At 43.1% G+C, this 14,757-nt stretch overlaps 1 protein-coding gene across 4 annotated transcripts in view; it reads right to left on the bottom strand.

Moving 5' to 3' along the window:
- Positions 1-14,757, bottom strand: part of Tmc7 (transmembrane channel like 7) — a 61,793-nt gene that overhangs the window by 23,673 nt on the left and 23,363 nt on the right. For all 4 annotated transcript variants that reach the window (XR_003851234.1, XR_003851235.1, XM_008843884.2 and 1 more), the window contains 4 exons: positions 7,158-7,306; positions 4,380-4,547; positions 2,764-2,846; positions 226-371 (listed from right to left, as the gene is read on the bottom strand). Coding sequence is in view for 2 of the 4 variants with exons in the window: in XM_008843884.2 (XP_008842106.2) it covers positions 226-371; positions 2,764-2,846; positions 4,380-4,547; positions 7,158-7,306 (546 nt within the window). In the remaining 2 variants the exon portion in view is untranslated. The remainder of the gene's footprint in view (positions 1-225; positions 372-2,763; positions 2,847-4,379; positions 4,548-7,157; positions 7,307-14,757) is intronic.

Below are 14,757 nucleotides of genomic sequence, written 5' to 3'. Positions count from 1 at the left end.
TCTAGTGTGTGTTCCCGACTTCCTGATTCAGGATTGTGTGAACAAGCCTCTGCCACACACTCTCACTGCCCCGCCTTCCCCACTGTGAGGGACTGAAATTTCCTGAAACCATGATTCAAAATAAAGCTTCCTGCTCTTGAGTTCTTGTCAGTATTTGGTCCCAACAATGAGAAAAATAACTAACACAAAAGGTAGTCACAGAGAGGGACAGCAAAATAGACTCACCTTTTCACTATCCAAAGGAGGCTCAGGGCGAGGTAGGCAATTGTGCTTACCAAATAAGCCAGGGGCAGATCATAGGTGAAGTTTTTAAATTTCACACCATCAATAGTGTAGTGTCCATAAAAAAGGCTGGTCTCCTCCAGGAAGCCCTGAAACAAAGCCAAGGACAGTTCAGGCAGGCACCAAAAGAGCCATTCCTGCCTCGAGGAACACTCACTGTTGTATCCTTGTGCATCCCTGTATCCCTACATACCAGAATAGCTCTCGAGGTACATAGGCTGCGCCTTTAGTGTGTGGGGAAGGAGCTACTGCTAAAGCCTGATCATCAAAAATACCTACTGAGTGCTGGGTATGGTGGGGCACGCCTTTAATTCCAGCACTCAGGGAGCAGAGGCAGGTCAATCTCTGTGAGTTCAAGGCCAGCCTGGTCTATATAACAAGTTTCAGGCCAGAGAAGGGGTACATAGTGAGACCCTGTCTCAAACAAACAAACAAACAAAAAACCAAAACAGACACTTATCTCAAAGGAACAGAACTGAGGATCCAGAAATCAACCGAAACATCTATACTTAAGTTTTCAGCAGGGAGAACTACCCCAAGCCACTCAGAGAGCCACAGGTAAAGAAATGAAGCTGGCTTCTGACCTCAAATCACATATAAAATCAGCTTAAAATATTTCAAAGATCTAAATGTTAGAGCTAAACATAAAAATGCTTATAAGTTCAAGGCCATTCTGAGTTATACAGACCCTGTTTAAAAATAAAATCTGGGGGCTGGAGAGATGGCTTAGAGGTTAAGAACACTGGTTGTTCTTGCAGAAGACCCGGGTTTGAATCCCAGCACCCACATGGCAGCTAACAACTATCTGTAACTCCAGTCCCAGGGGATCCGACAGCCTCTTCTGATCTCCGAGGGCATTGCATGACATGGTGCATTTACCTAAATGCAGGCAATACACACATATACATAAAATAAAAATAATGAATAAAATATTTTAAAAATAAATAAAATCTGTTTTTTCATGACAACCATGTATTCTGACATTATCTGAGTAATTAAGAAAAATTTTAAATAGAAACAAATGTAGAAGAGAAGACCCCATACTGTTCGTCTTCAACTCTTTGAAACGTTGGGCACACAAAGGTTGAATACCTGGCAGAAAAATCCAATTCTATGAAATCCTTTCAACATTGCTCCAGGTTGATAGCACAGGTGTCAACCTCGCCCTCAGAGTGAAGAGACATCACAGGGCCCAAAGTCCATAGGGCCTGGGTAAGAGTTTCCCTGCCCTCAGAATGAGCCTAATTTAATTCATTTCAGAGAAGTCAAGCTGGTGGCCCTTGTCCCTAGCCCCTTTATTCCCTCTTGGGTCTATTTAAACTAACAGCAATAAAATTAAACTCAGTCTTTCTGTCATGGGAACCACATCTCAAGTACATGGGAACCACATCTCAAGTACAGTAAAGCCCACAGCTCTGGCCCTGTGCATAGCTGATCCAGGCTACTCTCCACAAACATCACAGAGAGTTCTTTTGGGCAGAGCGTGGTGAAGCATGCCTTCCTATCCTGGGTATCTGTGATCTTGTGGCACTAACTGTCCTGTAAATTTTTCCCATAAGGAACAAGGTTATAATGTGAACAGACTAACAAACAGAAATGTCCCCCGTGGGATGTAACCTAAAGAAGGAGGGCTATACAGTGAGCTTCTGTCTTGGAAAACCGAAAGGAAGGGGAGGAGGAGGAGGAGGAGGGAGGGGAGAAGGGAAGATGAGGAGCAGGAGGAGGAATTTTGCATAGCTTCCATTTTCTCATTTGCATATCTGGCAGTTGACTGCCACACCCAATAGTTTCTGGGTTGTTTTGAGGAAAATTTGATTTTGGAGATGTAAAAGCATAGTTTTCAAAATTAAATGCAATGGATAAATTCAAGTTTTTTACTTATCTATTCAGAAAAGCACCCATTCTATAACATGGCATGTTAACATCAGTAACTTCCAGAAAGGCAGGTAAATCTGTGGCCTTTGTCTCCTCTATCTGAAGTGCTTGGAACTAGAAGGGTCTTAGACTTCACATCTTTTCAGGTTTTGGAATATTTCCACTGACTTCACCAGTTGAGCATCTTCATGCTGTCAATCCCATGTCTGCAAGTCGAGATCAGCATGATGGTGACAGAGACCAGGAAAATATGAGGAAGTAGCACACTGTATTTCCAGAACATTCTAGCTGAAGGTCGGTGGGTGAGCACAGGGCTTGTGGGTGAGTTCACTGCAAACCCCATTTCTTCTACTGCTCACGTGTCAGCAGTAGCATTTGGCTCTTGACCTTTGAATCAGAATGATAGTGTTTTTTTTGTTTTTTGTTATTGTTTTGTTTTGAGACAGGGTCTTACTATGTAGCCCAGGCTGGCCTGGCAATCCTCTTGTGTCCACCTCCCAGGTGCTAGGATTGCAGGCACATATCACGGTGGCCCTGTTCAGGACACTGATGTCTAACTGACTTGCAGAGTGTGAAGCATCCAAAGGACTGAGTTAAAATACTTACAGTGCCAGAAAGCAAGTCTATGACGTAACTGTAAAAGTAAATGAGCCCAGAACTACTTATTGGATAGAGTGTGCATTGTGTATCTGCAAGAAATGAAAACAAGAACACGTGTTGGAGAGAGTCTCACAGGGTTGATAACCTGTCTATTGTAATTTGTGCACATAAGTTTGTACTAATATACTCAGATGCCACAAAGCTGCTATTTGTTAATAGGTATATTGGTGAATTTGTAATTTTCTACTTTTCTACTCCTAAACCCCAATGTGTCTTTTCCTTCTATTCTGTTTTCTTCTGCTTCTGTTTTTAGCATTTCCTTTACTATTTTCCCTAAACAATTTGGGGATATATATCTCTTTGGTTTCGTTGGGTTTATTTTATTTTATTTTATTTTATTTTATTTTATTGTTTTGTTCTGCTTTTCAGAGACAAGTTCTGGTCATGGCATCAGACTAGCTTCAAACTTGTGATCCTCCTACTTCAGCAGCCTGAGGGCTGGGAGTGTAGGCATGTACCACTATGCACCATTATGCCAAGCTAGTATTTACTAGTCTTTAAATGAGTTAGGTCTTCAATAGTGAGATATTCACATAATGAAATAATTATCTCATTATTTAAACAGGTACAGTTCACTAGAGAAGGTGGCAGGTTCAGAAGGCTCTGGAAGGTTAATCAAATAGCAGAGGGAGGGCTGGAAATCTAATCAGGGAACCCATCTCTGAGAATGGACGTATTAGCAAACAAGAAAGCCCACGAGGCAGAAAGCAGGCACTCACTCAAATCAGAAGTGCCAGGCTATTTGAATTTTACATGTCACAGAATTAAACTGCCAACAAAGATGAGGAAGAGGAATGTGTAGGGCTCGGGGAGGGGGTAATTCTCCAGGTTCTTCTGAGGGAAGGAGTTATATGAGAAGAGGGCAATAGGACTTTGGGCTTAAACCTAGATGGCTCTTTCACTGACCCCAGTTCCTAGCCTAGGCTTAGAGACAGACAGCAACTGTCTGTGGGATACTGAAACCTTCCCAGTTTGAGCAATGGGATCCCTAGAAGATGCGATCTTTGTTGAGAATACAAAGACAGCCTTGCACTTAGAATAGTCTGGTACATGACTGATGCTGAATTAATGTCAGCCTCAGGCATTACCCTTAATCAGAGATAATGGTCTTGAAAGGAACTCCCAGTGGGAGTAGATTCTAATAGATTTGCTAAATATCCCACTTACCTACCCTTCAAACTCTTCTCGCATGTCCTGAACTCAGGAGGAGTCAGTGAAATAGAGTAGAAATGTGTTTGTGTGTCATCCCCAGACAGACCTGTCAGGAGTCAGCACACATTTGTTGTGGTGGCTGTTTCCTGGGGTCACAGTGACAAGGCTACCCACCAGCTAGGGCTACCTAGTGAAGATCATCAGGCTATGAATTACACAGACTACAAGTAAGAAGCCTTTGCAGTTGTTTGGCACTGAGGACAAGGGAAATTTGTTTCTGCAGCAGAAACTAACCATTCCTGACTAACACGGTCACCTAAGACTGAGAGCCAAGATTCCCAGGAAAGGAAGCACTAGAGCTAGGAAAGTCTGTGAAAACAAGATCACTGTAGAGCAGCCCTTAAACTCACCCATGTCTTTGAGCGGAATGAGCACGAAGGTGCTGTTGGTGATCTTGTACTTAGTGAGCAAGATTGGAAGCAAAACCAACATAAAGATGATCAGAAAGATCACCAAGTTCAGCAACACCAGGAACCGCAAGAAAGAGAAGTAGGACTGGATCCCAGTGCCAAATTTCCCTGGAAAAAGGGAAAAACTGGACGTCACCGAGGGAGAACACTGACTGGCTACACACTGTAGATTCCATCAGCCACAGAAGGCTGAAGTGGGAGGGTTGCTGGTGTGTGTGTGTGTGTGTGTGTGTGTGTGTGTGTGTCTGTGCATGCACAAGCACCGCATGCACAAGCACCACATACACAAGTGTGTGTGTAGGTGAGAGGACAAGTTGAGGAGTTGGTTCTCTCCTTCCACCTTGTGGGTCCCAGGGATCAAACTCAGGTGGTAAGACTTGGCAGCAAGCACCTTTACCCGCTAAGCCATCTTGCCAGCCCTGTTTTTCACTTTGAAGTCCTGCTTTGCAGTGAGTTAACTCTTCACATGTAGATTCATGGCCACTTCTGAACTAATCTTGAGAGCAGTGGGAGGTGAGGAAGGGCTTTGTAGTTATATTTCCTTATAGGAATATCAGGTTGCCTCAACAGTATTGATTGCCTGCTTTGGGAAGCTGGGCACAGTGTAATGGTTACTTTTCTTGTTACTGTGGTCAAATACCTGACAAGAAGCAACTTAAAGAAGAAGGGTTTGTTTGGACTCATAGTTTGAAGGGATACGTCCATGGGGGCCAGGAGGGAAGGTATGGCCTCAAGTGGGTGAGATGGCTGATCAAATGTCAGAGGGCAGACAGGAAGTGGGGCGGTGCTAAGAAACTAGCAGCCCATTTCTTCTAGTTAGGCCCCTCTTCGAGGTCTGCCTCTAGTCAAGAGACCAAGTGTTCAAAGACATGCATTTATGGGGGTCATTGTACATTAAGAACACAGCACTTGGCCTGTGAGGCTGGCTGCCTTCAAAGCCTGGCCCTGCCTCATCCTAGCTGAGTGCACTTAGGCAAATGTCTTAACCTCTCTGTGCCAGGCAAATGGTAAAGTGTGCACATGAAAGGTTCTTGTGAGGACTAACAGAAAATAGGAAGGAGTAAAATGCCAAACACATTGTTGATGCTCAGTGAAGACTTGCTTGTATTATTTTGCTCAAAGCATACCATGCTTAGTTTTCCAGAGGAAAACTCTCACTTTGGTTGAAATTTTAAATGAGTTTATGAGATCCCTCAGTAATAAGTTTAGAGGGGCTAGAGAGATGGTTCAGAGGTTAAGAGCACTGCTTGCTCTTCCAGAGAACCTGTGCTCGGTTCCCAGCACCCATATGGCAGCTAACAACTGTCTGTAACTCCAGTTCCAGGGGATCTGATGCCGTCTTCTGGCCTCTGCTGCATTGATATGCACTTGGTAAACTTACAGACATTCAGGCAAAACACTCATATGCATAAAATAAAAATAAGTAAATTAAAAAGATTTTTTGACCTTTTTGAGACAGGGTCTCCCTGTAGCCCCAGCTGGCCTGGAACTCACTATGTAGACCAAGCTGGACTTGAATACACAGAGATCCGCCAGCCTTGGCCTCCCAAGTGCTGGGATTAAAGGCATGCGCCACCACACCCGGCTAAATAAAATTTTTTAAAGGGAAGACATTGAATAAATTACTAGTGATATATTTTTAAAAGTCATTTTTTGGTTCGAGAGATTTTTGTTTTTTGACAGGGTCTCCCTGTAGCCCCAGTGGACCTGGAACTCACTACGTAGACCAGGCTGGCCTTGATCTCACAGAGACTCAACTGCCTCTGCCTCCTGTATGCTGGGCTAAAGGCATATACCATCACACCCAGCTATTTTATTTTTAATTATGTGTATAAGTGTGTCTCTGTGTGGGTATGCCAACGTGAGTGTAGGTGCCCATGGAAGAAGGAGTCAGATCCTCTGGAGCTGGAGTTATAGGTGGTTGTGAGCCACCCGACTTGGGTGCTGGGAACTGGACTCAGGTCTTTCTCAAGAACAATAAGTGGTTTTAATGGCTGAGCCACATCTCCAGGAAGAGCCACCCTTTCCACTATCCTGCCAGGTTCTTACAAAGTTTATGAAGCTTCCATTTCAGCAGCTGGGGGGGCAACGCTTGTAAGTTATTCTGTTGCACAGTAGGAAGCATGTGATGACACCAGACATCTCCCCTGCCCCCACTCTGCTATGACACAGATGATGTGGGTACAGAGTCTGTTAGGGCTAAGTGTGTGTCATTATTTACACTTCAGATGGTTAATCTTAGTTGTCAGCTTGATTGGAGACACCTCTGGGAATGTCTGTGAGGGGGCTTACAGAGCTCTCTAAGTGAGGAGGAGGACCCAATCTGAATGTAGACAGCACCATCCCAGAGGCTGTGGGTCCCAGGCCAAGCAGAAGGAGAAAGAGAGCTGAGCAGCAGCCTGCATTTCTCTGCTTCCTGACTGCGATGCCATGTGATCAGCTGCCTTACTGCTCCTGAAGCCATCCCGGCCCCTCCGTGGTGGACTGTGCCCTGGAACTGTGAGCTGGAATAACCCTGCTTTCCTGAAGTGCTTCTGCCGGGTTTGGTCACCACAGTGAGAAGAGTGACTAACACAGATGCTCATCTCAGAAGGAACTCCTCCACTTGAGCTTCAGCCTAGTGTAAACAAAACTGCAGTTTCCCCAGACCCAGAAGTGCCAGAAGGGGAGGCCACGGAACAGGGTGGGCACCCGCGGAGCATGGTGGGCACTCGCTACCTTCGATGCTGCGGATGTCCTTGCGCCACAGCTCCAGGTGGGTGGCCATCTCGCGAGCCTTCTCCAGGAATCTCTTCCAAGACTTGCTGCTGTACCGCTTCCACTGGTCCCATTCCGACAGATACTTCATCTGTGTCTCCTGAATGTCCCTGCATTAAAAAATGACTGTGAGCCGGGTGTGGTGGGGCAGGCCTTTAATCCCAGCACTCGGGAGGCAGAGACAGGTGGATCTCTGTGAGTTCAAGGGCAGCCTGGTCTACACAGCGAGTTCCAGGACAGCTGTGGCTACAGGGAGACTCTGTCTCAGAAAAAGACCAAAAAAAAAAAAAAAGGATCGTGATCACAACAGTGACAAGGGAAGCATAGAGTCTAAGGTTTGAATATGACACCTGAGCTGTGAGTAAAGACTGACAGCAGCTGAGTCCTTAGCAGATGGCCTGAGAGGGCCTAATCTGGCCTCTGCCTGGTGTAGGGGTTGAGACCTTAGCAGACTGCCAGAGTGCCTGGATCTGGCCTCCCAGTGGGGGTTAGCTTCCCCAAATCGTGCCATGCCTAATCCACTAATTGGGATTACATGAGGCCCCTCCCACTTTGCCAGGGGCAGACCTCTCTGCTCTATAGTAAGGGCTGAGATATTAGTATACTGCCTGAGAGTGCCTGGATCTGGCCTCCTTATGGTGGTGATCCTTCCCAAATCCCACCATGCCCAACTCCCTAATAGTGACCACATGAGGCCACTCTCACTTTGCCAGGGCTAGACCTCTCTGCCCTACAGTAGGGTCTGAGATCTCAGTAGACTGCCTGAAAGTGCCAAAATCGAACCTCCCCTTAATGAACTTCCCAAATCTGCCCTGAGTACCTGCTAGTAGGGGTCCAAGTGTTAGAAGGAAGCCTGAGTATACCTGACTGGAGACTGACTTCGGCGTCTGTGGAAGCTCCTGAGTAGCTGATCTGAAGCTATCAATTCCCTCCAAAATAAAATCTGAGAGAACCTGAAACCTAGACTGACCAGCTTTACATACCCAACAAGAAAACAACCAAGGCACACAATAATACAAACAGAAGCAAACTTCAACTCAACAAAAGAATACTTGATTTTCATATCAGAATCACAAACAAAAGAAATCCACATGCCAAAATCACAATGGAAAAATAATAATATAGAAAACCAAAAGAGCATGTTCCCACCAAACTCCACCAATCCTATAGAAGAGTTCTACAAGGAGAACTCCTTAGAGATAACTCAGGACACAGAATTTAAAAGAACAATCATAAACATGATCAAGGAATTCAATGAATTTAAGGAGCACACAAATCAAAGAGCTAAAAGAATATAGGGATAAACTTCTGACTGAATTCACAAAAAAAGATAGAAACATTGAAGAAAACCAGGCTGAAATAAAGAAGGAAGTGAAAAACTCAATAAGCCAATTTGAAACAAAAGGAGAAAGCCTCACCACTAGAATGAATGTATGAATAAATGAATGAATGAATGAATGAATGAATGAATGAATGAATGAAAGAAAAAGAGAATACCAATACTGGAGGATAAAATTGAAGAACTGGACCACTCAAAAAATTTTAAAAACACAGGACTGGAAAATGCAGGGGATGTGGGACACCATGAAAAGACCCAATTTCAGGTTAACACTACTGACCAGATCTTAAACAGGATTGAAGGGAATTTCCCAAAATTAAGGAAAGACATCCCCATACAAATACAGGAAGCACATAGAACACCAAATAGTCAGGACCAGAAAAGAAACTCCTCACAGCACATCACAGTAAAAACACTAAATGTACAGAACACAGAGAATACTGAAGCTGAAAAGAAAAACAACAAGTCACATACAAAGGAAAATGCATCAGAATTACAGCTTACTTACCAGTGTCAACTACGAAAGCCAGAAGAGCCTGGACCAAGGTACTTCCAGTTCTAAATGACCATAGACGCCAATCCTGAATACTTTGCCCAGCAAAAATGTCTATTATAGTTGAAGGGGAAAGAAAAATCTTCCACAACATGAATAGGCTGAAAGAATACACATCCACAAAATCAGCCCTTCAAAGAATACTTGAAGCAATACAAACAACAGAGAAAGGAACAACTATACCCCAGGGGCAACAGAAAGAAACTAAATGGAGGAATAGTTGTGAAAACACAAAATTAGACAAAGAATACAACAGTAATCAAAATGACGGCAATCAATACACATCTTTCAATAATAACTTTAAATATCAATGGACTGAACTCCCCAGTCAAAAGACACAGGCTAGTTGAAAGGATTAAGAAACAAAATCCATCTTTTTGTTGTCTGCAAGAAACCCATCTCACCTTCAAGGACAGGCCCTACCTTAAGAAAGGGTAGAAAAGAATATTCCAAGCAACTGGCACTAAGAAACAAGCAGGGGTTGCAATTCTAATATCTGACAAAATAGACTTCAGACTAAAACTAATCAGAAGAGATAGAGAGGGTCACTTCATTCTGATCAATGGAACAATTAACCAAGAAGATATTACGATCCTGAACATATGTGCACCAAACTCTGGTGCACCCAAATTCATAAAAACAATACTACAGGACTTTAAGACACAGATTAACCCCAACTCAGTGATAGTAGGAGACTTCAATACCCCACTGTCCCCATTAGACAGGTCAACTGGACACAGAATAAACAGAGTGACATCTGAATTCAATAATACCATTCATCAAATGGACCTGACAGACATCTTCCAAATAGTCCACCCAAACACCAAAGAATACACTTTCTATGCAGCACCCCATGGAATTTTCTCAAAAACTAGCCACACAACTGGGTTATAAAACAAATCTCAACAAATATAAAAAATTGAAAGAATCTCATCTCCACTCCTTTTCAATATAGTGCTTGAGACTCTCGCTAGAGCAATAAGACAAGAGAAGGAAATTAAAAGAGTACTAATTGGAAAAGAAGAGGTCAAACTATCACTTTTTGCAGATGATATGAGACTATACCTAAGAAATCTCAAAAATTCAACCAAAAAACTCCTAGAATGGATCAACACTTTCAGTAAAGTGGCAGGTTATAAAACCAATCTACAAAAATCAGTAGCCTTTCTATATACCAATAACAAGCAACTGAAGAAAGCGTACAGGGAAACCGTCCCATTTACAATAGCCACACACACACAAAAAAAATATCTTGGGGTAAACCTGACCAAAGACATCAAAGATCTTTACAATGAAAATTTTAAATCTTTAAAGTGATTGAGGAAGACACCAGGAGATGGAAGGACCTCCCATGCTCATGGATTGGAAGAATTAATATTGTGAAAATGACCATCCTACCAAAAGCAATATACAGTTTCAATGCAATGGCAATCAAAATCCCCATGACATACTTCACAGAATTAGAAAAAAATCCATCCTTAATTCATATGGAAGCACAAAGACCCCGGATAGCCAAAGCAACCCTGAGCACAGAGAGCAACACTGTGGAGATTACTATACCAGATTTCAAAGTATACTACAGAGCTATAGTCATAAAAACATTGTGGTACTGGCACAAAAATAGACACATGGATCAATGGAACATCATTGAAGACCAAAACCCAGGTACATGCAATTTGAGCCACCTATATTTGACAGAGGTGCCAAGAACACACAATGGAGGAAAGACAGCATCTTCAATAAATGATGTTGACAAAACTGGATCTCCACCTGTAGAAGAATGAAACTAGATCCTTATCTTTCACCTTGTACAGAAGTCAACTCCAAATGAATCAAAGGCCCCAATGTGAAACTGGAAGAAAACACTGGCAGAAACCTATGAGATATAAGTGTAGGAAAGGACTTTCTAAATCAGACACCAGTTGCTCAGGAATTAAGGTCAACAATCAACAAGTGGGACCTCATTAAACTTAAAAGTAAAATTTAAAAAAAAATCAAGAAACTAAAGAGAAAACCCACAGAGTGGGAAAAAAATCTTCACCAGTGACACATCTGACAGAGGTTTAACATCCAGAATATACAAAGAACTCAAAAAACAAAGAATCAAGAAAACAAATAATCCAATTAAACGATGGGCTAAAGATCTAAACAGAGAGTTCTCAAAGGGAGAAATAACGATGGCTAAGAAACATCTTAAAAAGTGTTAAACATCATTAGTAATTAGGAAAATACTTACCCCAGTCAAACTAGGAAAGATGAAGAGAACAAACGATACCAAATGCTGGCGAGGATGTGGAGAAAGGGGAATGCTCATTCACTGCTGATGGAATTGCAAACTTGTGCAACCCCTATGGAAAGCAGTGTGGAGAAATCTTAAAAAACAAAAAATGAACCTACCATATGACCCGGTTATACTGCTCCTTGGCATATACCCAAAGGACTCATCCTATTTCAGAGATACTTGTACAACCATGTTTGTTGCTGCTCTTTTCACAATATCTAAGAGATGGAAACAACCTAAGTTCCCCTCAACTGATGAGTAGTTAATGAAAATGTGGTACATTAACACAATGGAGTTCCAGCAGTAAAGAAGGATGAAATAATAAAATTTGCAATGGATGGATCTAGAAACTGTTATACTAAGTGAAGTAACACAGACTCATAAAAACAAAGACATATGTTCTCCCTCATTTGTGGATCCTAGCATCAAATCCTTATACATGAGTTCATATCCTGATGTAACTGTAGGAACCAGGAAAATAGAAGGAAACCAGGGAGGTAAAGGGAAACAAGGAACCCGAGAGAGTCTGGTTAAAGCAGGGGGAGAAGGAGGGCTAGCTATAAAAAGGCCTATGGGAATAAAGGGGAAGAAGGAGCTCAAAGGAGGCAGGACTACAGCATCCAAAAATTACCAAGGGAGAAATGGGGACACTTTAAATGGGAAGGGTGGGGAAGGAGGATAAGACAGGGAGAGAAAGGGGAGACATAAATAGTGCTTAGCTAGTATTAAAAAAAAAAAAAGAGGTAATTGTATTAGTCCAAAAACCTACTGAAAACTTACACATACACTATCCCTACATGAGTCCGTGAATACAGCTGAAGGCTGTACATAACAAGAAACAATGCCAGTCAGGCCTTCCTTTGAGTTGTTGGCCACGGTGGTCCAAGAGACTCCCCAAATCACACAGGCTATTGTCACAGTCTTTGATTGCCTCCCAGAACTTGATGGTAAGACCCTACTGCTGAAGACAGGACATTCTTTGGACACAGAATTCGGAGCACTGGAGCTGGAACTGACCTGGAAGCCACCTCCCCCGAAGGCTAGCTCTCAGAGCTTCGGCAAGCACTATACAAGCTGCTAAGGGAGAACATTGATAGTCCAACCCCAGCTTCTAGGCCTAAAAACCACATCAATGACCAGCACAGCAAACAACATTGGTGCAGTAGTGGCATTTTTATCTTGGGGGTAATCAACAGCTACCAAATTGGACTTAAAGCCCACTTGATGGGAGAAAACTCATGGCTGGTACTGTAAACCTAGCCAAATACACATATCTGGAGAGATCATAAATATTTGAGAAAACCCCAAGGTTCTCATATCCCTAGACAAATATAATTTCTTTCTATGTGAAAATATGGATCCTTAAATTTACAGACAAGTATCCCAGTCACCACCCATCAAAGCAGCTTCTTTTTCAACAGAGATTATTATAGAATTACACCACTGGTCACACACAGAGATTCTCTGTGAATTAACCAAGCCTAAGTGGCACACCTAGGATGCAACCTCTACACCTAAGACTCACAGAACATAGAACAAGGGATGAAGAGAGCACTAATGCATCTCTCAGTTCTCATCAGTGAAGCTCCCTCATACAACAGAGGGCCAGGAACATAAAAGGCCACAAACGGCCAAAACACAGAGAATAAGACTCGGCAGAATATGGGTCCTTGGACAGGACTCCTATATTGAGGACTACCGACCCAGGGCTCAGGAACCATTTCAGAAGAGGGGGTGGAAAGATTGTAAGAGCCAGGGAGGAGGTGCATGACCATACAGAAATGGTCCTACAGGTGCCTGGGACCCTTCTCATACAAACCTACAGCAATGGTGTCAGCATGCACAAGACCCAAGCAACCTTAGGCAGACAAAAACCCAGCACAGAACTGTGGAAATGAACAGCAATCCCAATTTTAGTTGGAGAGTTACTGGCAGCTGATTACTGCTGGGTGAGTAAGAGCTGATCTTCTTGAAGGGAGAGACTCTAGATAGGCTGACTAAACCCCAGTGGATGAACTTGCACTGAGGAATATCTCGGGACACTAACTTTATATAATAGGCCTTAATGCAAATAACAGAATATATGAACTCCAGTCGGGGGGGAGGGCTATGGGAGGGTGCCAAAGGGGAAGGGGGTATAAAGATGATTTTATGTATGAAATACACAAAAATTCAATAAAAAATGTTTAAAAAAGAAATGAAAGTAGGATTCTCATACAGAAACCTGCCACTGACGCTCACAACAGTGTTATTCATAGTAACCAAAAAGTAGAAACAGCTCAAATGTCCATCAATGGAAAAACTGATAGACAAAAATGTGGTCTGTCCATACTCTGGAATATTTTTCAGCCATAAAAAGGAATGGAGTATAGATTTACACTACAACTTGGATGAACCCTGTAAACATGCTAGGTGAAAGAAGCCAAACACAGAAGGCCACATGCTATATTTTTCAATTTATATAGAATATCTATAAGTGCAAATCTATAGGGACTGTAGAGTAGCAGTTGCCTGAGCTGAAGGGAGGAGGAACAGGCAGCGGCTGTTTAATAGGTAAAGAGTTTCCAACTGGGGTGATAAAGCATTTTTGCAGGTGGCTAGTAGTGATGGCTGTACAACACTGTCAATGTGCTCAATGTCACCGAGTCACTGCCAATCACAATGGGTACTGTGTGCTCTGTCAGTCACAGTGGGTACTGTGTGCTCTACCAATTACTGTGGGTACTGTGTGCTCTGTCAGTCACAGTGGGTACTGTGTGCTCTGTCACTCACTGTAGGGTATTGTGTGCTCTGTCAATCACTGTGGGCACTGAGTGCTCCACCAGTCACAGTGGGTACTGTGTTGTCTGTCAGTCACAGTGGGTACTGTGTGCTCTGTCACTCACTGTAGGTACTGTGTGCTCTGGCACTCACTGTAGGGTATTGTGTACTCTGTCAATCACTGTGGGCACTGAGTGCTCCATCAGCCACAGTGGGTACTGTGTTGTCTGTCAGTCACAGTGAGTATTGTGTGCTCTGCCAATCATGTGGGTACTGTGTGCTCAGTACAATGACCCTATGGAATCACTCTTACCTCTCCTCACCCCTTGAACTGATCAAGTTCCCTCCTTCCCCTCCAGGACACCCTTTTGGTACTAGTCCCTCTTCAGCTGTGTAGTGATCTCATTAATGTCCCTCTCCCAACATGCTACATGCTCTTTAAAGGCTGGGGGTATATGGTATTTGTTGTGTGGTCCTCTGTCCCAGGCACACAGACAGTGGATTCTAGAACATTCCAAGCCTGGCCTTGTCTGACTCTCCACTCTGTCTTAAGTACAGCAGTTGATGCCTAATGAGTTATCAATAAATACCCATCACAAATGAACACAGAGTATTCACAAAATCATGT

This window comes from Nannospalax galili, unplaced genomic scaffold (assembly GCF_000622305.1).
Source record: "Nannospalax galili isolate Female #2095 unplaced genomic scaffold, S.galili_v1.0 scaffold381, whole genome shotgun sequence".
Taxonomy (NCBI): Eukaryota; Metazoa; Chordata; class Mammalia; order Rodentia; family Spalacidae; genus Nannospalax; species Nannospalax galili.
Note: the sequence above shows the minus strand (reverse complement) of the source record. Positions and strands in the feature narration are given on the sequence as shown.